The sequence below is a fragment of the Macaca thibetana genome, chromosome 16 (assembly GCF_024542745.1).
Source record: "Macaca thibetana thibetana isolate TM-01 chromosome 16, ASM2454274v1, whole genome shotgun sequence".
In the NCBI taxonomy this organism is placed as follows: domain Eukaryota; kingdom Metazoa; phylum Chordata; class Mammalia; order Primates; family Cercopithecidae; genus Macaca; species Macaca thibetana.
The window spans coordinates 44,913,774-44,938,263 of record NC_065593.1 but is presented as its reverse complement, the minus strand read 5'-3'; the positions used below and the strand labels follow the sequence as shown (position 1 = coordinate 44,938,263).

At 57.2% G+C, this 24,490-nt stretch overlaps 1 protein-coding gene across 3 annotated transcripts; it reads right to left on the bottom strand.

The window, feature by feature from the left end:
• Nucleotides 1-4,890: 4,890 nt before the first annotated feature.
• COL1A1 (collagen type I alpha 1 chain) lies at nt 4,891-22,509 on the bottom strand. Of its 3 annotated transcripts, XM_050765654.1 has the most exons (51): nt 22,268-22,498; nt 20,583-20,777; nt 20,373-20,407; nt 20,235-20,270; nt 20,042-20,143; nt 19,248-19,319; nt 18,976-19,020; nt 18,761-18,814; nt 18,544-18,597; nt 17,992-18,045; nt 17,822-17,875; nt 17,430-17,483; nt 17,297-17,341; nt 17,128-17,181; nt 16,969-17,013; nt 16,737-16,790; nt 16,381-16,479; nt 16,248-16,292; nt 16,049-16,147; nt 15,870-15,923; nt 15,554-15,661; nt 15,406-15,459; nt 15,182-15,280; nt 14,963-15,016; nt 14,777-14,875; nt 13,789-13,842; nt 13,557-13,610; nt 13,400-13,453; nt 13,235-13,288; nt 12,726-12,770; nt 12,534-12,632; nt 12,124-12,231; nt 11,558-11,665; nt 11,284-11,337; nt 11,068-11,121; nt 10,743-10,850; nt 10,602-10,655; nt 10,423-10,476; nt 10,121-10,282; nt 9,912-10,019; nt 9,647-9,754; nt 9,486-9,539; nt 9,274-9,381; nt 8,841-8,894; nt 8,649-8,756; nt 8,258-8,311; nt 7,788-7,895; nt 7,413-7,695; nt 7,090-7,280; nt 6,554-6,796; nt 4,891-6,424 (listed from the first exon to the last, which is right to left on the bottom strand). In XM_050765654.1, exons 1-51 carry the CDS (start codon nt 22,368-22,370, stop codon nt 6,278-6,280), a joined length of 4,395 nt encoding a protein of 1,464 aa, XP_050621611.1. In that variant the 5' UTR covers nt 22,371-22,498; the 3' UTR covers nt 4,891-6,277. The 3 variants fall into 3 exon arrangements, with proteins under 3 accessions (XP_050621611.1, XP_050621610.1, XP_050621612.1); XM_050765653.1 differs by having other exon boundaries at nt 20,235-20,407; nt 22,268-22,509; XM_050765655.1 differs by lacking the exons at nt 15,406-15,459; nt 15,554-15,661; nt 15,870-15,923; ... (5 more) ...; nt 17,128-17,181; nt 17,297-17,341 and having other exon boundaries at nt 20,235-20,407.
• Nucleotides 22,510-24,490: the final 1,981 nt, after the last annotated feature.

The following is a 24,490-nucleotide window of genomic DNA, read 5'->3' as shown; positions in this document are numbered from 1 at the left end:
CTGGAGTGCAGTGGCATGATCATAGCTTACTGTTACCTCAAACTCAAGTGGCCTCAGCCACCAAGTAGCTAGGATTACAGGCACTCACCACCACATCTGGCTAATTTTTAAAATTTTTTTGTAGAGAGAGGGTCTCACTATGTTGTCCAGGCTGGTCTCAAACTCCTGGCCTCAAGGGATCCTCCTGCCTCAGCCTCCTGAGTAGCTAGGACATGCACTACGGCACCAGCCTTTTTATTTTTTATTTTTTATTTTTTTTGAGATGGAGTCTCGCTCCATTGCCCAAGCTGGAGTGCAGTGGCACTATCTCGGCTCACTGCAACCTCCACCTCCCTGATTCAAGCAATTCCCCTGCCTCAACCTCCCAAGTAGCTGGGATTACAGGCGCACACCGCCAGGCCCAGCTAATGTTTTCTTGTATTTTTTGTGGAGGCGGGGTTTCACCATGTTGGCTAGACTGGTCACTATCTCCTGACCTCAGGCAATACACCCACCTCGGCCTCCCAAAGTGCGGGGATTACAGGCGTGAGCCACCACCCTCGACCCTTTTTATCTTTAAATGGCTGCTAGAAAATGAAAAATTTCATCTGTGCCTTGGGTTGTATCTTTATTGGGCTGCGCTGGTTTCATGGCTCTTCCCGTATCTCCATCCCAGATTAACTTACACCCGGAACTCAGCCCTTTACCCTGCTTTCTGCAGAACACCTGCTCTCGTAGGCCCCTGTTCACTCAGCAGCGAAGCCCTGGCGTGCGGGCAGTTTGCCCCACAGCAGTGAATTCATCCAGAATTTGAACATGTGTGTGGCCGCCCTCTCTAAAATGTCTTAGTCCCCATCATGGTTCTCTGTACCTTCTCATTCAGTACCCCTTTCCCAGTTCCTCCCATTGTCTTTTGCAGAGAAAATCCCACTTTCTCCAGCACTAGCGTGTGCCAGACTCACCTCCCTCCTGGCCTTGCCTTGCACATTCTCTGCGAAGGGTTGAAATCTCTGCATGGGGAGGGCCTGCCACCCTACTGGACAAGACCCCTCCTGCTTCCAGGATCTTGCCTCCCTGTCTGTGGACATGCCCTCAGCCTGACTTGATACCCTCTAGAGCGCACACAGGGGAAGGGGACAGGGAGACACACCCTTCCCAGCACCAGGGCTCCCGCTGGCTGGGGGACATCAGGAGAGTGGTCTCCTCCCACACCCACTGATTTTTCCCACACTCCTCTTTGCTCCCCTGCCCCACTCATCCATATCACACAGACAGACCCTCCTATGCCCTCTGTCACGCTCATGTACAATATGTCCCAAATGCCATCGTCCATGTGTTCTCACAGTTCACACAGGGTTGCTTTCACTGCCTCACGTGTGGGGGAGCTGCCCTCATCACGCACAGATGCCCGCCCACCCCAACCCACACACATGCATGTGTATAGGGCCCCTGTGAACACAGATGCATTTATTTGTGCACAGATAGGTGGGCACAGAGAGTGAGACACATGCTCATCACCAGGCACCCCCAGGAGACGGGGCACTCACCTCGCTCCCTCAAATGCCTCTTCGTGTGGACGCTGGTCTTGACGGCAGCCTCACATTCTCTCCCACGCCGCCCACGCTCACGCCTGCTCCACACACAGTCTCCTCGCCCCAGCCAGCAAGCTCTCTCGAAACCCCTCCCCTCCTCCACCCACCCAGCTCTGTCACTGGAGAAAGTCTGGAAAGCTGAGAGTTAAGGTGCTGAGAAAAAAAAAAAAAGGAGGGAAAATCCACTGTATTCTGGTGATAGAAACTCCTGCCGGGAGATGGGCTCAAGTCCCAAAAGGGACCCAGGAGTCTGAGATTACAGCTGAAATTAAAAATCCAAATGAAGCCTCCTCCCTTTCTAGAATTTACCATCTGGGTTTGACTGAAAAGTCAACCACAGGAGCCTGGTCCTTCTCACAGAGAAGACAAAGGTGAGTCTGACAGAGCGGCAGGCTCTGTGACACCCTGCAGGGGATAGTGAGGGTCTCGGGGAGCGGGTCTGGGTGGCTGTATTTAGGGCAGCTGTGATGTCAGCGGAAAGGAGGGTTTGAGTTGGGAATATGGCACAATGGCCCCTTTGTCCCCCTCCCCTCCTGTCCTGTACACACTGAAACCACACACCAGCCCCATACCACGTGATACAGGCTCTGAGCTGCCCATGGGGCACTGCCACAAAAGGCTGCCCCCATTGCAGCCCTGACCCACAGTGTGTGTGTCCACATACATGCCCACGCATGTACACACACACTCACATACCCACATGTAGATTTGTACAGAGGTGACAAGAGGCATATTCACTCCTTTGCCTACAGCTCTGCTGCCCCATGCGGTAACCCTTATCCCACATAGAGTTAGTAAAATTAATTGCAATTCAGTAAAAGTGGAAACTGCATTCCTCAGTCACACTAGCTGCATCTCACATGCTCAACAGCTGCATGTGGTTAGCGGCTACCGTACAGGGCAGTGCAGCTCTAGGACATGTCTGTTGCTGCAGAAAGGCCTGCCCTGCACCCTCCATTGCTGTCCACTCCCCCATGGGCCTGACTTTCACTTGCTCTTCCTCTCACACTTGCTCACTCCGGTGCACAAAGCACACACAGCGCCATGCTCTCACCTAATGGGTGGCCTCTCTAGCTCAGTCTCTCTTTTTAGTCTCGCCAGTACCTAAGCGCAGACTCTGCCTAGCCCTGCATCGCAACACCTGGCCTCTAGTCTGGAGAGAATAACAGGATGGAAACATGACCACATCCACAATCCTAGGGTGAAGGACCGAGGGGAGCTATGTGGATGTGGAGAGCTTTGGAAACTCAGAGGGGCTGAGCTCAGGCTGGGTTGGGCAGGGAAATGGGAGGAGAATGACACATTTGAACATGGCCCAGACAGTAGGGCATTGAACATGCAGAGAGAAAGGACATCTAGGAAGGCCTGGAAGTGGGGAAATGCAGTGCATTTGTGGAAACTATGGCCACCCTTTTTGGTTGGTGTGACACATGTGGGCAGGGGAGGGGACAGTGAGCCTGGGCAGGTGGGTAGTGACCAGGTAGAGCCTTGGATGCCAGGCTCAGGATGTCCCTGGGTCCCCCATGAGGGCAGATGGGGATGTGGCCTGGACAGCCAGGGTCCTTAAGTCCCAGAGGTCCAGGTAGACAGGGTTTCTGCCAGCATGGCAGGCATCACCAAACAAGCAACACATTGATCAAGAGCTGGAGCCCAGCACTGTGGCTCATGTCCTTAATTCCAGCACTTTGGGAGGCTGAGGCAGGCAGATCACTTGAGGCCAGGAGTTCGAGACCAGCCTGGCTAACATGGTAAAATCCTAACTCTACTAAAAATATAAAAATTAGCTGGGTGTGGTAGTGCATGGCTGTCATCCCAGTTACTTGGGAGGCTGAGGCACGAGAATCGCTTGAACCTGGGAGGCGGAGGCTGCAGTGAGCTGAGACTGTGCCACCGCACTCCAGCCTGGGCCACAGAGTGAGACTCTGTCTCAAAAAAAGAGAAAAAGAGAGTTGGATGGGCATCATACAACTTTGGGTAATTTGCATGTGAATAAACCTTCATTTATATGCCATCATTCTTATCCTCTGTATACCTATTCCCTTTCCACACTGTCCTAAGTGTGGTAGAAGTGCTAATGATGAATTATTAAAGGCCATAATGAATGGCCATGAATACTTAATGACACCACGATATTAGTATTGCCGATGAATATCTACAGACTTGACCATCTCTCTGGGGACCTTAGGGAGGAGCGTGGGCTTTTTGTTTCTTTCGGGTTTAGACCTGAGACGGGGTGAGAGAGGTGACCAGCTGTCGTCTCGCTGTCTCCCTGGCTCCGGGTGCCTGGTTCTCTCCGGACTTCTGACGCCCTGGATTCTCTGTCCCCCGCTGACCACACTTGCAGTCTCCCCTACCTGCGATGGGGGAGCCGAACAGTCAGTCACCTTCCCTCCCGGCCTCGGCTTCTCAGGCAGGTGGGAAGGAGCAGGCAGAAGGTGAAGGAAAAAAGAAGGGAGGGAGAAGAGGAAGGAAGAGGAAGCAAGAATTTAAGAAAAAAAAAAAAGAAAAAGCTTCAAAAGGAGTAGGCAGGAGGCAGGGGCACAATGGCTCCCCAGGCCACCCCAGCCCAGGGGTGTTGTGGTCTGGGGATTCAGGAGGTTGAGGCACCCAGTCCGTGGTGAGCAGGGCCGGGCCTCCTTCCTTCCTGAGAGCACTGTGCAAGCGCCTTCCCCACAGCTCTCCCACGCATCTGTCTCCCTCACTCCCCCAGGGCCAGGACAGCGAGCAGGGATCCCGCCTTCCTCCTGGTCCTTCCCAGACCCTCGCCAGGCTCAGCAGACCCCTCTCCCGTTGCATTGCTCCTTTGGCAGGAGCTCAGCATGGGTGTGGAGGGAGCAGAGGCCAGACGACCCTTCATGTCAGTCCAGGGAGAGGCCCCCAGGTCCTCCTCACGGGTTCCACTCCCCTCACCCTCCCAGTATCCGTGAGCATCCCACCGCCACCAACTGCAGGGCGTCCAGGGCGGTGGAGAGTGAATGGGCTTGAAGGGGAGTGGGCATAAGGTTTGGACATCCCCAGGTGTGAAGGGTGTGTGTGTGTTGTGCACGTGGATTGCCTGTATGGTATTGCAGGGGAGAAGAGAATTTGGAAACGGTGCAAGGGAATTGCAAGAGATAGAAAATAAAAGAGGAAATAAAAAGGTTTGAGGTATAAGAAGGGTGAGAGAAACGGGAGCAGGCCTATGGAGGGATCTAGAAGAAAATAGTGGGGAGAGAAAGGGCAGGAATGGAAGGCAAGCCCACCACCCCAAAGTCCCTTCCCCATATCTCCCCCTCCCCCAACTCCAAAGAAGGAAATTAGGAGGCCACTGCGGATTATGTTTGGGTCATTTCCACATGCTTTATTCCAGCAATCAAAATAATTAAAAACATCTCAAATTATTATACACATACAAAATAGGTACAGAGTCTTTTGCTTCCTCCCACCCCTAGGGGGAAAAACTGCTTTGTGCTTTGGGAAGTTGTCTCTGAAACCCGGGGAGAGAGGACGCAGGACAGACTAGGAGAGAGCCGGGAGGATGGGCTGCAGCTGTGGAGGAGGGTTTCAGAGGAGAGCGGTCAGAGAGCAGAGGCCTGAGAAGCCAGAAGCGGGTAGAGAGAGGGTGGAAAGTGAGCAACGGGCTGGGCTGGAGCCGCACACGCTCTCCTCCCATGTTAAATAGCACCTTTAGAAAAATTCACAAGTCCCCATCCACAAAAAAAAAAAAAAAGAAAAATATCAAGGAATAAAAATAGACTTTGAACAAAAAGGAACATTTGCTGGCCTGGGGGGGCATCTCAATTTCTATAGCACCAGTGATTCCCTCCCCACCCCATCACATAGATGTAGCACCTTTGGTATAAAATGGGGAGCCGCTTCCACCCTGCCCCCATCCCCGCCCCCAGGCAGTTGCCCCGGTGACACATCAAGACAAGAACGAGGTAGTCTTTCAGCAACACAGTTACACAAGGAACAGAACAGTCTCTCCCGCCCAGCCCTGCGGCACGAGGGATTGACGCGTTCCCCAAATCCGATGTTTCTGCTTTGTCGTGGCCCTTCCTGACTCTCCTCCGAACCCAGTGAGGGGCTGGTGGCTCCCCCGGCATGACCCCCTCAAAAACGAAGGGGAGATGTTGCAAGAGCCATGGGAGTGCCAGATGGCAAGGCTTCTTTGGCAGTCTGAGAACCCCAGGTCTCCCCAGGGTCTGGGGGTGCTGGGCGGGCAGGAGCGGGCTGAGGGTGGGGACCACTTGGGTGTTTCAGCATTGCCTTTGGTTGCTGGGCAGACAATGCATTGTTTCCTGTGTCTTCTGGGGAGACAGATTTGGGAAGGAGTGGAGGGGAGGCCCCAAGAGGGGATGGAGAAAGGAGCAGAAAGGGCAGCGTTGGGGTTTCATAAGCCCAACGGGCAGAAAGGGACTTACCCCCGCATGGGTCTTCAAGCAAGTGGACCAAGCTTCCTTTTTTAAAAAGTTATTTATTTATTCTTTTTTTTTTTTTTTGGTAAGGTTGAATGCACTTTTGGTTTTTGGTCATGTTCGGTTGGTCAAAGATAAAAACTAAGTTTGAGAGATGAATGCAAAGGAAAAAAAATATTTTCCAAAGTCCATGTGAAATTGTCTCCCATTTTTTGGCTTTTGAGGGGTTCAGTTTGGGTTGCTTGTCTGTTTCCGGGTTGGGGGGAAAGTTGGTTGGGTGGGAGGGAGCCAGGTTGGGATGGAGGGAGTTTACAGGAAGCAGACAGGGCCAACGTCGAAGCCGAATTCCTGGTCTGGGGCACCAACGTCCAAGGGGGCCACATCGATGATGGGCAGGCGGGAGGTCTTGGTGGTTTTGTATTCGATCACTGTCTTGCCCCAGGCTCCGGTGTGACTCTGGGGTGGGGCGGAGACAATGGGAGGGGGCATTACCACGTGGGAGTGATGGAAAGAGGACACTATGGCCTGCCCAAAAAGCCCAAGGCCAGAGAGGTGGGGCCCTGCCTGAGGATTCTGGCCACTCACCGTGCAGCCATCGACAGTGACGCTGTAGGTGAAGCGACTGTTGCCCTCGGCGCGGATCTCGATCTCGTTGGAGCCCTGGAGGAGCAGTGCCTTCTTGAGGTTGCCAGTCTGCTGGTCCATGTAGGCCACGCTGTTCTTGCAGTGGTAGGTGATGTTCTGGGAGGCCTCGGTGGACATCAGGCGCAGGAAGGTCAGCTGGATGGCCACGTCGGCAGGGTCGGAGCCCTCGCCGCCATACTCGAACTGCAGGGGAGGGGAGAGAGGGAAGAGTGAGCAGCTATGCAGGAACCTCTAGTCCTGCCTGGCCTCCCTGTCCAGGGTCCTCAGAGAGCGGCCCAATACACCCTTATATCAAGAGGGGCCACCTGCCCATAGGCAGCCTGTGTCTGAACCACTATCAGGGACCTGGGACCCCTGCCTCCCAGCCCAGCTCTGTCCATCACCCTTAGCAGAGACCTACTCCAGGACTTCATGTCCCTTCTGAGCACTGGGCTAGCCCATCTCCTAACACTGGCTCTGAGGTCCAGCTCACGCACCTGGAATCCGTCGGTCATGCTCTCGCCGAACCAGACGTGCCTCTTGTCCTTGGGGTTCTTGCTGATGTACCAGTTCTTCTGGGCCACACTGGGCTGAGTGGGGTACACGCAGGTCTCACCAGTCTCCATGTTGCAGAAGACTTTGATGGCATCCAGGTTGCAGCCTTGGTTGGGGTCAATCCAGTACTCTCCTGTGGTAGGGCAGGGCAAGGTGGAGTCAGGGAAGTGGAGCAGCCAGCACCATATGGTAGGGGCACATATGGGCATGGGGACCCTGGCATGGCAGAAGTAGGAGGGAGGGGGAGGCTAGGGCAGGCCCTCACCGCTCTTCCAGTCAGAGTGGCACATCTTGAGGTCGCGGCAGGTGCGGGCGGGGTTCTTGCGGCTGCCCTCGGGGCTCCGGATGTTCTCGATCTGCTGGCTCAGGCTCTTGAGGGTGGTGTCCACCTCGAGGTCACGGTCACGAACCACATTGGCATCATCAGCCCGGTAGTAGCGGCCGCCATCGTGAGCCTTCTCTTGAGGTGGCTGGGGCAGGAAGCTGAAGTCGAAACCACCGCTGGGAGGACCAGGGGGACCGGGAGGGCCAGGAGGGCCAGGGGGACCCTGCACAGAGAGGGAGGAGACTGGGGATTACCGGCTTCCAAGTGCTTTGGGGGCTGGAGGGCCATGAGCAGAGGGGATGAGGGGCTACATACAACAGGACCAGCATCACCAGTGCGACCGCGAGGACCAGGGGGCCCAATGGGGCCAGGGAGGCCGTTGAGTCCATCTTTGCCAGGAGTACCAGCAGAGCCAGGGGGACCCTGGAGTGGGGGAAATGGTTTGAGAAAGGCTGCCAGAAGCCCCAACAACCCCAGCTCTGGAGGAGAAGCCCACCACCCTCCCTGCTGGCTCTGGCTCCACGGCCTCATAGAGCCAGTTTCAGCCTCTTTCCATAGGACATGCCATAGCTCGCTCCAGCCGCTGAGCCAGGGGAGGACGGACTGGGGAGCAGAGAGGCCAAAGCTAAATCAGATTGCTTGTTCAGGATTCTTCTTCTCTTTGTCCACTCCCTGTCCCTTAACCCTTCTCCAGAGAGGCAAAGGGTGCCTGGGTCCCTGGCAAGGGTCCCCAAGGTGAGCCTGGGCTTGGGACTCAGGAAGAGAAGAGAGAAGGCATGACTTACTCGGGGACCAGCAGGACCAGAGGCTCCAGAGGGACCTTGTTCGCCAGGAGAGCCCTGAAGGACAGATAAAAAGGCAATTCAGGCCCAGTGAGGGTCAAATGTAGCCTGAGGGCCTTGCTGGAGAGACGAGGGCAGCGTGGGCAGCCCATGCCCCTTCATTATTCTGGAAATCTAGCCCCAGGGTGTCCATAGGCAGAGACCTCTCCCATAATCCCTCTCTGTGTACCCCTCACCCTCTCAGAAGCTACTTGGACATGCCCATAAATCTTCAGACCCCAGTCCTCACTAGGGAGGGGTAAGAGTGACTATCCAGAGGGGGAAACCGAGGCAAAGCTCCCCCTTCTATCATACAGCACAGCATGAGGACTGGGGAGGGGCTGAGCATACTCACAGGAGGGCCAGGGGGACCCTGGAGGCCAGAGAAGCCACGGTGACCCTTTATGCCTCTGTCGCCTTGTTCGCCTGTCTCACCCTTGTCACCACGGGGGCCTTGGGGTCCCTAGAAGAGAGACGGGGCATCAAGTGGGGCACTGTCCGCATCTGTAGGGTTCTGAAGGTGTGGGAGACACAGCAGGGAACTTACAGCGGGGCCACGGGCGCCAACAGGGCCGACAGGACCAGCGGGACCGGCAGGACCCTGAGGAGAGCAAGGAGAGCATGAGATCTTGGCCAGGGGAGGCTGAGGCTGGGGCTGCAGGATGAGGCCTCCCCCTGCTGCATATCTCTCTCCTCAGCCCCTTCCCACTGTGGCCATCTCTCCCAACTCCCAGGGAAACCTCCCCACTGCAATCTTCATGAGAGCTGGGGCCAGCTCAAGGGAGAGGGGGTCCTGTCTGGGAGAGGGGACTTGAGGCTGAGCTTTAACTCAGTTTTTTGGATTAAGGCCCCGACATCTTGCAGGATCTCCTTTCCTCCCCCTGCCTGGGTGAAGTCCGACACCCATCCCCAGGCCTCTAAGGAGGCCTGGAGAGTCCCTGGCCTGACCAGACACAGGGAACTGGAGCCCAGCTACTTACAGTCTCACCACGATCACCACTCTTGCCAGCAGGGCCAACGGGGCCAGGGGCACCAGGAGCACCAGGAGCACCAGGAGGTCCAGCGGGGCCAGTCTCACCACGGTCACCCTGGCGGGGAGAGCAGAGGAATATGGGCCAGCTCCAGCTGAATGGCCAGGATGGGGCAGGGAAGCAGCAGACAAGGCTGTGGTCATGGAGTGTCACCATCTTACCTTGGGGCCAGGAGAACCATCTCGTCCAGGGGAACCTTCGGCACCAGGAGCTCCCTGCAGAGAGAGAGAGAGAGAAGTGAGAGTCAGCCAGAGAAGAGGACTTAGGCAAGGCCACAGTGGCCATGCTGAGGGTACTGGCATGGGGGCTGGGGACTGCTCACCTCACGTCCAGATTCACCAGGGGGTCCGGCCAATCCAGGGGGGCCCATGGGACCAGGGGGACCACGTTCGCCACTTGCTCCAGAGGGACCTTGTTTGCCAGGTTCACCCTAAGGGAGAAGAAAGAGTCAGGCCAGCGACAGGGTCTGAGAGGACCCATGAGTCCCCTGAGGTCATCTCTACCAAATCTGTTCTCCTTGGCTCCACCCCACTCCAAGTCCTGTGATGGTTTTTCTCAGGGTCCCCCAAGGTGAGGGGGGCACTTACAGAGGGGCCAGGAAGACCAGGGAAGCCTCTTTCTCCTCTCTGACCAGGCAGGCCGACCACGCCACGCTGTCCAGCAATACCTTGAGGCCCGGGAGTGCCAGGAGCACCCTGTGGGAGGCAAACAGGGGTGAGGTGCGGGACAGCAGCACAGGGACCCCTCCCCAGCTCTGGACACCTCTGGAGCTGCAGAGATCTGAGCTGGCACTTACAGCAGGCCCATCAGCACCAGGGGATCCTTTCTCGCCAGCGGGGCCAGGGGGACCAGGGGGACCAACTTCACCAGGACGTCCAGCAGGGCCAGTCTCACCACGGGGACCTTTGCCACCTTCTTTGCCAGCAGGACCAGGAGGGCCAGGGGGTCCAGCATTTCCCTGGATGGGGATAGGAGCGGCCGTCAGACTCCAGGGGGCTCTGGTGCATCATTGGTTCCTCAGTCGGACCCACCATCCTTCTGGCAGCCCGCACCCACCACCCCCAACCTAGAGCAGTGGACTCCACTGCAGAGACTTACAGAGGGGCCAGGAGGACCGACTCGGCCAGCAGCACCAGGGAAACCAGTAGCACCCTGGAAGGGAGAACAAAGGAACCGTCAGAGGGAGAACAGCCAAGTCATCCTATTCAGCTGCCCTCACCTGCCACCGCTGCCTGGGGAGAGGGGAGAGGCTCAGCAGAGAGGCAGGTGATACTCACAGGGGGACCAGCGCTGCCACGAGCACCTTTGGGTCCAGGAGCACCAACATTACCCTGTAGGAGAGTACAGAGGCATCAAGCCTGGACCTGTCCTGAGTCCTAGGACACCAGCATCACAGGCACAGAGGGCAAGCCACTCACAATGGGGCCAGGGGGTCCAGCGGGTCCGGCAGGGCCAGGGGGACCAGCATCGCCTTTAGCACCAGCATCACCAGGTTCGCCTTTAGCACCGGGTTGGCCATCAGCACCCTGGGGGAGGAAGCAGGGCCGTGAGTGCAGAGAGGCAGGCAGGAGTTTCCACCGGCGGGGCAATGGGCAGTAATGGAGGCAGGAAGATGCTTGGGTGGGAAACAATCCCGTCTCCACCCTTCTCCCCAGAGGAGGGCTGACGCCTTTGTCCTCATTCTGTCCCTCGAGGTCCCAGGTCCCAGTCGGTGATGAAAAATGAGGGGGTCTTGGTACTCACAGGGGGGCCAGCGAAGCCAGCAGGGCCGGGGGGACCAGGCTCACCACGGTCTCCCTAGAAGAAAAGGTGGCAGATTGGAGAGATGCGCTGACATGAGGGAAGGCGGAGATGGAGTGAGGGGAAAGGCAAGAGGTGGAGGCACAGACAGGGCCAGGAGTGCTATGTGAAGGGAGGGAAGGGCCAAGTGTGGGGTCTTAACAGGTCTTCTATACTTACGGGGGCACCACGAGCTCCAGTGGGACCAGCAGGGCCGCTGGGACCAGTTTCACCCTGAGAGCAAGGAACAAGAGGCTCAGGGTCAGGGCCTCCCCTGAATATTCCTGGTAGATGACCCCAGGAGAGCCTCCCCTCCCTCTGGTCCCTCCAGGTTCCCGGGTTGACAGCTCAGTTTGACAGGACCTGCTTTCCCAACCCAACCCCATGGAACCGTGCCCAGGCCTGCTGGGGAGGCTATGTGTTAGGGCAGAAGGTGGGGAAGCAGCCACCTCACCTTGTCACCAGGGGCACCAGCAGGACCAGGAGGACCAATGGGGCCAGTCAGACCACGGACGCCATCTTTGCCAGGAGAGCCATCAGCACCTTTGGGACCAGCATCACCCTAAAGACATGGATAAGCTTGAGATTTCCAGTGTGGGGCAAGGAGATGACCTGTAGTGTTCTGCTTGTGTCTGGCTTTCCTGAGAGGCCCTCTCCTGCTCTGCCCTGCCTCCACCTGGGGCAAGGACTCAAAGGTCCTTTCAGGAAAAAGGGTGCCTGCCTGGAGACTCAGGTAGAACTGAGGTTAAGAGGCCCCTGACTTGTGTAGGGGGATGAATAAGGGAGTCTCCATCAAGGAGATGCCCCCACCTCTCATCACCATGGTAACTCATGGGGAGAGACAGGCCTGGACCACCAGGAGAGGATTCATCAGCAAAGAGGCCAGAGCAGAAAGGGGAAGAGGGGAGGATTAGTGAGAAGAGGAACAGATCCCAGGGAGAAGGAGAGATGATGAGGGATTCACAGTAGGCAGAGATGGGAGCCATGTAGGGCTCAGGGGAGAGGGAAGGTTGAACTTACTCTGTCACCCTTAGGCCCTGGAAGACCAGCTGCACCACGTTCACCAGGCATTCCCTGAAGGCCAGGGGCGCCCTGGCTACCGGGAGCTCCAGGGGCACCAGCATCACCCTATGTGACAACCAAGAAGACTGAAGTGAGGCGTGGGGTCCCAAGAGTGGGTCATAGCCCTAAGCCCTGCTTGGTATCTCACAGGCTTAGTTCCAAGGCCAATGACAGGCCTTGAGAAAAGATGAAAAGAAAAGACTCACAGCCCAGACTCCAGGCTGTTTGTGGGCCCCTACCCTGGTTTTTTCCCCCCACCTTGCACCCTATCTCCATGGCTTTGGTCATAGCCAGCCATCCCCTGCTGCAGGAGGGGTGAGACCTGGTCCCCGGGCTGCTTGCCAGAGACCCTTCCACGCTGCCCTCACCTTAGCACCATCATTGCCGGGAGCACCATTGGCCCCTCGGGGACCAGCAGGACCAGGGGGACCTTGCACACCACGCTCGCCAGGGAATCCTCTCTCGCCCTAGAAGGGAAGGACAGGGCATGTGACAGCTGTTCTGGAGACAGGGCCACGTACAAGGCACCTTGATGGATGCAGCGAGAGAGGCCTACTTACTCTTGCTCCAGAGGGGCCGGGGGCACCAAGGTCTCCAGGAACACCCTGAGGGGGAGGGAGGGAGGGAGGAACAGACAGTGAGCAAAATCTACCTGGGGCCACTCTGCTGCAAAGCACTGTCCCTCCTCCTGGGGTATGGCCGTGATGAGAGAGGAGCCCCTTCTCAGCACTGAAGTGGAATTATCCCAGACAGCCCCTCTCTTCCTCCTGGAGATGTGTCAAAGGCCTCCCCGCTCCCCAAACTATGGACCAAAATGTATCAATAGAAGGGTTGAGGGAAAGTCACAGCATATCCCAGCAGCTCTTAAAAGAAGTCACCCAGGCTAGCAATCATGCAGCCCCCACTTCCCTCTGTGATGCTCCCTCCATGGTAGGAAGTTCTTTCTGGCGTCTGATCTCAATCCCTCTAGCTGATGGCTGTCTGATGAACTAGGAGCAGCGGCCTGTCCCTCTGGATTCCCTGCATCTCCCACCCTTCTGGCCCGCTGCTCCCAGCTGCTCCCTCTTACCTGTTCACCAGGTTTGCCTGCTTCACCGGGAGGACCAGCGGGGCCGGGGAGACCCTGTGAGTGGGAAATGGGGGAAGGAGGAAGGGAAGGTTTAGAATCTGGAAGAGACCAAAGAGCTGTTTCCCACCCCTACCTCCCAGCACCCTGACAGCCATGAGGCCTCACCTGGAAGCCGGGGGAGCCAGCAGGGCCTTGTTCACCTCTCTCGCCAGCGGGACCCTGCACAGAGAGAACAATGCGGTCACGGAGAGGCCCAGGAGACGAGGGGCTGAGGGTGTTTCCCCTTTCCTGCTCCCCAGATCTCCCTATCAGCGACACTCACAGCAGGGCCAGGGGGTCCCTGAGCTCCAGCCTCTCCATCTTTGCCAGCAGGACCCTGTGGGGAGAGAGCGAAGGGGAACTCAGGGTTGGGAGGCCCTGAGCAGGCTCTGAGCAGCCAACTCAGGTTGGGAGCAGCCAAGGACTGTGGCCTCTAGCACCGATCCTGCAGGGAGGAGAAAGTGCTGGGGCAGCAACCGGAAGCGGGTAGGGAGGGACGGAAAGGAGATACTTACGACAGCACCAGGGGGTCCGGGAACACCTCGCTCTCCAGCCTTGCCGGGCTCTCCCTGTGGAGAAAGGGAGTTAGGGTTGAGGGGGCTGAAGTAAGAAGCCAGGGCCTCCTAGGGACTCTCATTTACTCTGAGTGGGACTTTTTAAGGGACTTTCTTTTCAAAAGACTCTGCTGTTTGGCCCCCAGGGAATGCCCCTGCAGGCGCTTCTTGCTGGGCCCCTTCGAGCCCACTCCTCCTAAGATGCCCTTCCAGGCTCCTCCTCCTGCACCCTCTCCCCTGCCTTTTCGCTGTTAGATGCCCGCTGTGGCCTGCACTGCAAAGGGCTTTCCTCTCCTCTGCTATCTCCTTTTGGACCTTGAAGAATCCACCAAGACTGGGGGTGCCTACCGTATCAAAGGACTGTCCTATCCCCACATGTAGGGGGTGGAGGGCCACCAACAACACTTATTTCCAGCACAGAGCAGTGGTCATGGAGCCTGGAGAAGTCTTTCATTTTTTCTTTTCTCTCTCTCTTTTTTTTTTTTTTTCTGTTTTTTTGTTTTTTTGAGACGGAGTCTCACACGGTTGCCCAGGCTGGAGTGCAATGCAGTGAGTGCAGGCTCACTGCAACTTCCGCCTCCCAGGTTCATGCAATTCTTCTGCCTCAGCCTCCTGAGTAGCTGGGATTACAGGTGCACACCACCACACCCAGCTAATTTTTTGTATTTTTAGTAGAGACGTGGTTTCACTATGTTGGCCAGACTGGTCTCAAACTCCTGACCTCATGACCCACCTGCCTCAGCCTCCCAACATGTTGGGATTACAGGCATGAGACACCACACTCAGCCGAGAAGTCTTTCATTTTACAGATCAGGAGACTGAGGTCCAGAAAGCGAGAGTGAGTGGCCACACAGCAGGTAGCGCCAGAGCTGAGCCCAGAGCTCAGGACTCCTTTGAGTCTCAGGTGTGTCTGTCCCTGGCTCTTCATGGATCCTCACTGAATACTCACAGCAGCACCTTTAGGTCCAGGGAATCCCATCACACCAGCCTGACCACGGGCACCAGGGGGGCCTGGGGGTCCGGGGCGACCATCTTGACCGGCGGGACCCTAAGGATGGGAGGCACGAAAGCAGCAGTGAGGATAGTGAGGAGGTAGACAGGACAGTGGCAGGGGGTCAGGGGGAGTGATACTTACAGGGGGGCCAGTTTTGCCATCAGGACCAGGGCTGCCAGGGCTTCCAGTCAGACCCTAGGGCGGCAGAGAGGTATGAGTGGGTTTGGGGGAGAAGCATGATGGAGGTGGGGGAGGACTCCGGAGGGCAGATCCCTGGGCCTGCTCCAGAACGCCTCATCCCAGACCCCACATGGTATGGTCAGGGCCTGGCCAAGCCAGGCTGAAGGACTGGGGCCTCACCTTGGCACCAGGCAGACCAGCTTCACCAGGACGACCAGCTTCACCAGGAGATCCTTTGGGGCCAGCAGGGCCAGGAGAACCACGTTCACCAGCGGGACCCTGGTTGGGAGAAGTCACAGGAACAGTTAGGGTCTCAAGTTTGTGGCTCTTTGCCATGGGCCAAAAGAGGAAGACGATGCCCAGGGAGCAGCAGGGACAGTCCCCCGGCCTCAAGGAGAGGTTACCTTGGGACCAGCAACACCATCTGCACCAGGGAAACCACGGCTACCAGGTCCACCCTGCAGGAGGAGAGGAGGCCAGTTAACTCAGAGACACGTGGGCACCAGCCAGGCACTGAGGGTGGAGTGGGAGGGGGCGGGCAGGGGCACTTACACGCTCGCCAGGGGGTCCGGGCAGGCCAGTGGGTCCGGGTTCACCTCGAGCTCCTCGCTTTCCTTCCTCTCCAGCAGGGCCAGGAGGTCCTTGAACACCAACGGGGCCCTGGAGAGAGCCAAGAGGAGGGGGCGGCCTATGGTGAGGGGCCATCCTATGCCAGTCTTAGAGCTGGCTGAGGCTGGGCTTCCAGCATCAGGGGTGGGGCAGGGGCTCCCCCAGAAGGCTAGGGGTTCCTCTTCCTTTCTGGATCTCCCTCAGGGGGCTTCCAGGGCAAGGTGGGCTGGGCTGCAAGAAGAATGACAGGGAGACTTACGGGTTCTCCCTTAGCACCAGTGTCTCCTTTGCTGCCAGGAGCACCAGGTTCACCCTGCAAGGGGGGAGAAGAGGATGAGCTGAGAGTTGGGGGCGCTCAGTTGGCCTGCATCTTCCTGCTCCCCAGATGAGAGCCGCACTGGAGCCAGTGCATGGGGCGGGCAGAATTTTGGTACTCACGCTGTTACCCTTGGGACCGGGAGGGCCGCCGGGGCCCTGGGGTCCAGAGGGGCCTCGGGCACCAGGGAAGCCAGGAGCACCAGCAATACCAGGAGCACCCTGTGGGAAGCAGACAGCCAGGTGAGCCTAGGAGCAGAGGGAACGGGGCAGGCAGGCTGCAGGCAGCAGGGGTGGAACTGAAGCCTGGCAGGATACTTACATTGGCACCTTTAGCGCCAGGCTGTCCATCAGCACCAGGGTTTCCCTGTGGCACAGAGAAAGGAGTGTGAGCAACAGGCAAGGACTCTGAGGTTAGAAAGCGGCACAGGGGACACTGAGGCAGGGACACTTACAGCAGGGCCAGCAGCACCAGCAGGGCCAGGGGGGCCAGGCTCACCACGCACACCCTGGGGACCTTCAGAGCCTCGGGGACCTTGGGGACCAGCTTCGCCCTGGATCAGAAGAAAGGACATATCAGAAGCCACCCTAGGAAACCCAACCTTGCCTCTTGGGATGACAGGAGGAAGGGGAGACAGGGACAGGAAAGCAATGATCAGGACTCTAAGATCAGACACAGAGACCCTGGGACAAAGGTGTTAGTGAACGGGTTGCTCTCTTGCCATTCTGGGTCCCTTTGGTTTGGGGAACAAGGAGACGTGAACTGCTTGGCCCATGAGGGTCATGCTCAGAGGAGAGTGGGGGGTCTCACCTTAGCACCAACAGCACCAGGGAAGCCAGGAGGACCAGCGGGGCCAGTAGGACCCTGTGAATGAAATGGAGATCTTAACGAGAAGGAAGAGATGGCAGCTGCAAGTCACACCCTGGGACAGAAGAAGCCCTGGGGTTCAGACCAACACAACCTGCCCCCAGTGTCAGCTCCGAGAGCAGACACTGAGACTCCTCCCCACTCCCAGGCCCTGAGGCCTACAGGCCACACTCACAGGGGGTCCGGCAGCACCAGTAGCACCATCATTTCCGCGAGCACCCTGCAGGAGAGAGGGGAAGCCCCGTTAAGTCCACTGAGCACTGGTCAGTCCCTAGAGCTCCTGGGGAGCCCCTTTCAGAGCCCAGGGTTCCCCCAAGGGGCTAGGAGTACTTACAGCAGGGCCAGGGGCTCCAGGGCGACCTCTCTCACCAGGCAGACCACGGGGGCCCTGACAACCAAACCAAGAGAAGTCAAACGAGATGGGAGACAGCCTCGTTCCCCCAGGCCTCCATCTTGCCCCTGCCTCCTGCCCATCCCTGCCCTCTGGAACTGGGCACACTCACCATCTGACCAGGAGCTCCATTTTCACCAGGGCTGCCAGGCTCACCCTGTAGAACAGAGAATAATGAGTGAGAAATTCATTCATGGTGGGACTCTGGGGATGTGGAGAACCATGATGTTCAGACAGCCTCTTACCTTGGGACCAGCAGGACCAGCATCTCCCTTGGCACCATCCAAACCACTGAAACCCTAAAGCAGGAAAGAGGTAGAAGGTGAGGATCTGTGGAGATGGTGGAACAACCTTGACACCCACCTAGATCTGAGAAAGAGCCTTGAGAGGTCATCACCGCCATTCCCCTGTTTCTGAGCTAGACTAAACCTCAACTGGCTCAAGATCTCCCCCAGTTGTTTAATCGGGACTTCTTTCCCATGGAGGGAGGTGCTTTGGATGTCCACTCTCTGTCCCTCAGGGCTTCTGTAGCTGCCACCCACCATGATGCATCTCAAGATCTTTTGGGGAAGAGGCTGGGACTGGATGGGGGTATGCTGGGGACCTGGGGAGCTTAAATGACTCAAAGGGAACTCACTCTGTGTCCCTTCATTCCAGGGAGGCCAGCTGTTCCGGGCAATCCTCGAGCACCCTGGAGACAGATGAAGGCGGCGAGGAAGGGTCATTAGAACACACCACCATGGACCCAGCTCCTAAATGAAGCCCAAGTGCAGTGAAGCCCAGGTTCAGCCACAGTCCCCTGCTCACCTGAGGCCCAGGAGGCCCACGCTCACCAGGACGACCAGGTTTTCCAGCTTCCCCCTGAGAGGGAGAGAAAAGACCGTCAGGGCCCTGCCTCCCCACCACCGCCCAGGGGCTGGAAAAATGGGGAAGGTCTCAGTCTTCTCTGGGTTGTTGCAGGTCAGGTTTGGGGGCCCAGAATCTTATCTTTGAATCTAGAGCTCAGTTTAAATCTACAGTGAAACCTTCGTTTGGTGAAACCTGAGTGCCTCTAAAGGAATTTCTGTCTACTTCTGTCACCAGCATTTTAATCTCACCATCTGTGCGCCAGTTTCCCCAGAGGGATGGGGTTGGGGATTGCTCTAAGGTGGCTGGGGTGAGGAGAACTGTCACCTTGTTGGGGACATGGAATCATCTCACTAAGGGAAAGGATCATTGTTCAAGGGTAGTCCACGCATCAGAGGGGACTTGCCCTCCTTCCTCTGAGTATCGTTCCCAAAGGCGGTGGAGTGGAAATTGCAGGACCCAACCCACGGAGGCCATGGGGTCAGATGGTATCTTCTTGCTGGGGATACTTACATCATCTCCGTTCTTTCCAGGGGGGCCAGGGGGACCTCGGGGACCCATGGGACCCTAGAAAAGATAAAAGAGGTGGTTAGAATAAGGATAAGAAAAAAAGAAGGGGAAGGCTGGGATTGAAGGGAAGCGGCAAGGAAGACCCCAGGCCTGGGGGTTCTTCGATAGGAGAGTCTGTGTGTTTGTAGAGGGAGTGTGTATCTGTACAGAGAGTGCTTACTGAAGCTCCAGGCTCGCCAGGCTCACCAGGGGGACCTTGGAAGCCTTGAGGACCCTTGAGAAGAAGGAAAGAAAGATGGGGTTAGAAAGCAAGTCCCCGCCAACCTTCTCCAATCTTACCAAGAGATCTCTGAGCATCTCCCCTTCCCTCATCCCAATCTTCCCTCCAAAAAACCAAAGCCCAGGGAGGCATATGAATACGTCCTGGATACTCACAGGTGCACCAGGGGGGCCAGGGAGACCACGGGGACCAGAGGGACCCTATAGAAGGAGAAGAAAGGGGGGTCATGGTGATCCCTCTGTAGGAAAGCATGTGGATGTAGTCATTCATACCTGTTGGGACCACCCAGTCATCCTGCATCTTTTCTGGACTCTGAGGTCCCAAAGGTGATCTTGACCTCCCAAGCTGTCTATGCCAGCTGCCTATGCCCACCTTCTCTGGATACTCATTCTCTCTTCTGTCATCCCTGCTCCCCCTGCTGGCTCACCATGGGACCAGGCACAGAAATTCCTCCGGTTGATTTCTCATCATAGCCATAAGACAACTGGGGAGCGAAGTTCTAGAACAAACAAGAGAAGTCAGGGTCAGGATAGTGAATTGAAAGGCAGAAGACGGCACTGAGGATGGAAGAAACTGACATCATGCGCTTCCTGGTGTGATGTGCTGAGAAGAACAACATTGCTTGTAAGATATTCCTGCCAAACAGGCATCCTGCATCTAATCTAATCAGACAATCCCAAATTGAGGGACAGTCTGCAAAACAACTGGACTCTTCAAAACTCCCAGTGCCACGAAAGACAAAGAAAGTCTGAGGAATATTCCACATTTGTGGAAACTAGAAACATGATGATTAAGTGCAAAATCCATAATCCTGGACAAGATCCCAGGTGGGGTGGTGGGGGTGGAATCTATACAGGACGTTATTCGGACATGGGTGAACTTTGAATACGGACTGCACATTAGAGAGTGAATTTAATCACTGTGCTATGGTTAGTTAAGAGAATGATCTTGCTTTTAGGGAAAACACACCGAAGTATTTAGGCGCAAAGGAACCTGATGTTAGCAACTTACTCAAACAGTTCAGAAAAAAAAAGCTACATATACATAAACAGAAACTAATAAAGCACATGTCACAAACTGTGAAGGGCATGTGAGAGTTTCCTGTAGGATTCTTGCAACTTTTCTGTAAGTTTGAAATTGTTTCATAGTATAAAATCATGTCATCTGCCAAAAACAAAAACAAAACAGGGGAGAGTGGACACACAAGGCCTTTTCACTTACTCCTCCGAGGCCAGGGGGTCCGGGAGGTCCGGGGGGTCCGGGGGGTCCGGGAAGTCCAGGCTGTCCAGGGATGCCATCTCGGCCAGGGGGGCCTGCGGGTCCCTGCAGGGGGAGAGGGCGGGGCCGGTTGAGCGTGGGGCCAGGAGCCACGCCCACCTGCAGCTCCCCACAGCCCAGAGAGCGCAACGCTTACCCTTGGGCCTCGGGGGCCAGTGTCTCCCTTGGGTCCCTGTGGGATTGGGGAAGAAGAAACAAGAGGCCAGGTTAGAGAAGGGAGGACCGTGAGGAGGCACGGGCGGCGGAGGGACAAAAGTCGAGGGCAGGAGATTACCTCGACGCCGGTGGTTTCTTGGTCGGTGGGTGATTCTAGGGGGCGAAGAGACGCGCGTTAGAGCCAAGGTTTGCTAATGCCGCTCCTGGCGGCAGAGGCCTCCAGGCCGGAGGGCCAGCGAGCGCCGACCATCCCCATCCCCAGCCCCCAGCCCCAGCCCCAGGCCCCAGGCCCCAGGCCCCAGGCCCCAGGCCCCGAGCGCAGTCGCACCTGAGCCGTCGGGGCAGACGGGACAGCACTCGCCCTCGGGGACTTCGGCGCCGGGGCAGTTCTTGGTCTCGTCACAGATCACGTCATCGCACAACACCTTGCCGTTGTCGCAGACGCAGATCCGGCAGGGCTCGGGTTTCCACACGTCTCGGTCATGGTACCTGAGGCCGTTCTGTACGCAGGTGATTGGTGGGACTGGGACAGGCAGAGGAAGAGGGGCGTTGTCAGTAGTGCCTGCGACTCCCACCTTGGTGCTCCAAGACCCTCACCTTAACCACCTTTCCCCTGGGTCTAAGAGGCACACTTGGATTTTTCACTTCCCGCGCCTTCTCCCTGTTCCTCTTTCCTTAAATCCTTAAAAGTTCGCCTGCTCCTCATCAGCGCGGGTGACAGCGCCGAGGCGCCTGGCCAGGGAGGCTGTAACTCTTTCCAGTTCTCAGGAATTTAAACAAAGCTTTAGGCCGCGGTGGCTTCCAACTCCAACCTCAGCCCATTGGCGCTGAAGCCAAGTGAAATAAAAACCACAGGGTGGGAGGTGGGGGAGGGCAGGGGGAGAATAGGAGGGGCCCTATCGGGAGGGCAGGCTCGCGGGGAGTGGCTTGCGCGGTGGAGACAGGAGGAGTGCGCGGGAGGAGAGAAGGGAGGTCCAGTCCTCATCCCGCCTCCTTCCCTGGGCAGGTGGGGTGGCAGGGGCGGGGCTAGGAGAATGGGAGCGGCTGATCGGAGGGGAGGCCCCCCCAAGACTTGAAATATACCTCAAAATTAGGAGACACCCTAACCTCCAGGACCTAGACATCTTAAAAGCCCGCTCTCGGGGCCATCCCCAGTCCCCCAAAGCCAGCCAATGCCTCCGGGTCACTTTTAGCCAAAGAACCAAAAAGTCCACAAATAGTCCAGAAGTTAACTAACCACTCCCACCGCACTAGCGGCTCCCCAGACGGCCGCTAGGTGTCGGGCAACGCTAAGCAATGGGGCCGGGGCGGGGCCAGCCTCACCGGCCCGACTACCTCTTTAAGAAGCTTGGGCTGCCCCATCGCCGGCTTTACTTTCCAGATCTAGAGATGGGGTCCGCACCCAGCAATAACTCAGGTCTTCCCGCTCCGGCTCCTGCCCCAAGAAGCGTTGGACCGGGAGACGCAGTGCTCAGCACCGGTCAGAAGGGGGCGCAAGGATCCCGCCCCACCAGGTCCGCGCCAAAGTTTCTCATCCTCCACCCGCCCACGCTCCGCGCCCCCTCCGCCGCGGCCCAGCACCCCCACAGCTCCAGCAACAGTCTAGCCCGGAGAGAGGGCAATCTTTCCTTATGAATCATCCCACAGCCTTCCTGATTGCTTCTACATCTTGGGCTTCAAATCCCCCGCTCGGCGCCGCCATCCCATCTTCGACGTGCTTTCCTCACTCTGCACCCAGATCCCTACTTTCCCGGTTGTGCGCTCGGGATTCTCTCTCGCACCAGCTCACGCCGCGCTCCACCCTCACCTCCCGCTCCCGGGGCGCGTTCATCCCCAACCTCGCCCCAGGGTGAGCTCTGTCCTTTCTCAGGGCCCCGTGGAAGAGCCCTTATCATCTCCCTTCCATTCCCGAGTCTCCGGAGCATCCACGTCTCCGTTTAAGCCGCGGCCCCCAGGACCAAGCGCAAGGCGCGATATAGAGTATCCTTGCACTCCCAAAAGTTTGGGACTTACTGTCTTCGTCTTGGCCCTCGACTTGGCCTTCCTCTTGGCCGTGCGTCAGGAGGGCGGTGGCCGCTAAGAGGAGCAGGAGCCGGAGGTCCACAAAGCTGAACATGTCTAGACCCTAGACATGTAGACTCTTTGCGGCTGGGGAGGGGGTTAGCGTCCGCTCATGCGTGGCCTCACACTCCGCGTGCCTCCTGCTCCGACCCCAAGGAGAAACTCCCGTCTGCTCCGACGCCTGGCCCGGGCCTCTTTTATACTGTCCTGATGGAGAGCAGGGAGGAACCCTGCCCCTCAGAGAGGGGGAGCCGGCCGCCCGTCCCCCAGCCAATCAGAGCTGCCTGGCCCGGCCCCCAATTTGGGAGTTGGAATGGAGAGGGGGAGGAGGAGGGAAAGGAGTCCACCCCACATCTCCCCCCTTCGCAGCTCTGCCTCCCCAGCCCCCCAGCCCAGCCTGGGCCAGAGGTGCTGTGGCAGGGGTGCAGCTGGGTCCTCAGAATGGCATGGGCTAAGCCGTGGGTAGGGGTGCCCCTCTGCTCTCTTCCTGGGACCTCCAATCTAGAGGAAGTGGAACTGGGGAGCTGGGTGGGGAGACTTCCAAAGGTGGAAGGGTTGGGGGTGTTGGGGAGGGGGTCCTCCTGGCTGTACCCCACTCGCCCTCTGACTTTTCTGGCAAGAGCTAAGGGAGGGGCGTAAAAAGGCCAGCTGAGGACCTCTCCAAAACAGGGGAAGCTGGGAATTTAAAAGATGTGCCTGTTTGGGGGTGTCTTCTGGTGTGGCTAGGGAATGGAGCTTGGGAGTATTTGGGGGACAATTTACATATTCTTTTCTAGACATTAAGAACCAGATATCTGAGGGAAGGGTGCAGGCAAGGGAGTTTTAATTTTGAGGATGTCAATTCTTCTGCTGTGCTCCAGGACAGAATCAAATGCTTTCCTCCAAACCCTAGGCATGATTGAGAGATGGGGTGGGGAGGCTGAGGTGCACGGTGAGAAACATGACTAGGTGGTCTCTCCGGAAGAAAGCTTTGGTGTTGGGTGATGGAGCAGCCAGGTAGGGGTGGGGGATTCTAGGGACACAGAGGTGGGGATTGGGGCTTGCAATCCCCTAAAAATTCATTCCCCAAGCTCTTGTACCCCAGAGTTGGGAAGTATTTTTAGTGGGAGGCCTGTGATCATTGGTGACTTAGAGAAGAGTTTTGTTTGCTATGGCTGTGGCCAGGGGCTGCTTAGAGACCCTTCTACCCAACACAGTCAAACCAGGGAGCACCTGGGTGGAGGGAGGGAACTTAGCTAAAGAGATGTCTTTCTCGGAGCTGCGTAAAGCCCCTTCTCCAGTTGTACCTGGACTCAGTGTTGGGGATGTATGGGATATTTTGGGTGTCTGGGTGAAACTTGCCTTTGGGGTGTGGGATGAGCTGCAGAGGATGATTGACTTTACTTTAGGGGCTATTTCCCACTGCCTCATCTCTTTCCTGAAAATCCCCGTCACTGCTCTTTGCCTTAGGAACCAGAGAGAATCATCTGTACACTCTGAAAGGGGCTGGGGACCTGAAGGACAGCAGGCTATATCTAGGGAAGATGCCTCTAGAACTCCGTGTCCTTTCTTCCTCCAAGTCTGAATCCCCCAACAGGGCTCTGCCTCAACCCCAATCTACCTCGTCCTGACAAACTCTGTAAGGCTGAGAGAAGGCCTGGGGGTCTCCTTGCAGTGCCCTGTTCATTTCTCTCCCTCCTGTGCAGCTCCCCACCCCCGGTGCTCCAGAGCTGCAAACGTGGAAGCGGGGAGTCCCGCCTCCCCCAAACCATCCAAGATTCCATTGCCTCCCCCCGCCCCTCTCCACGCCCTCCCCCAGCTGGTTTTGTGCAACGAAGGCAAAGGGGAAAAAAAAGGAACAGAAGGGGAGGGAGCCACGTCGGCTGGCCGTGGGCAGCCAGGATGAGCGGTGCGGGTGGGGCAGCAAAGGGAGACTGCAGGGGCTATAATTAAAGGGAAAATATAGAGTTTCCAGAGAGGCAGGGCTGGAGACAGCAATGGAGGGACGGACCTTCATCAATTATCCCGACCATGTGGCAGCGACTTGTGGCCCAGGGTCTGCCCCCGCCTAGTGCCAGCGACTGCAGGGCAGGACTGGGGGGCTGAGGTGCTGAGATGGCAGTTCTTGAACCCACCAAAGTCCTGCCTTCTACTGTGGGTCAGTTCCAAGAGACCGCTTCCCTAATAGGGGACAGG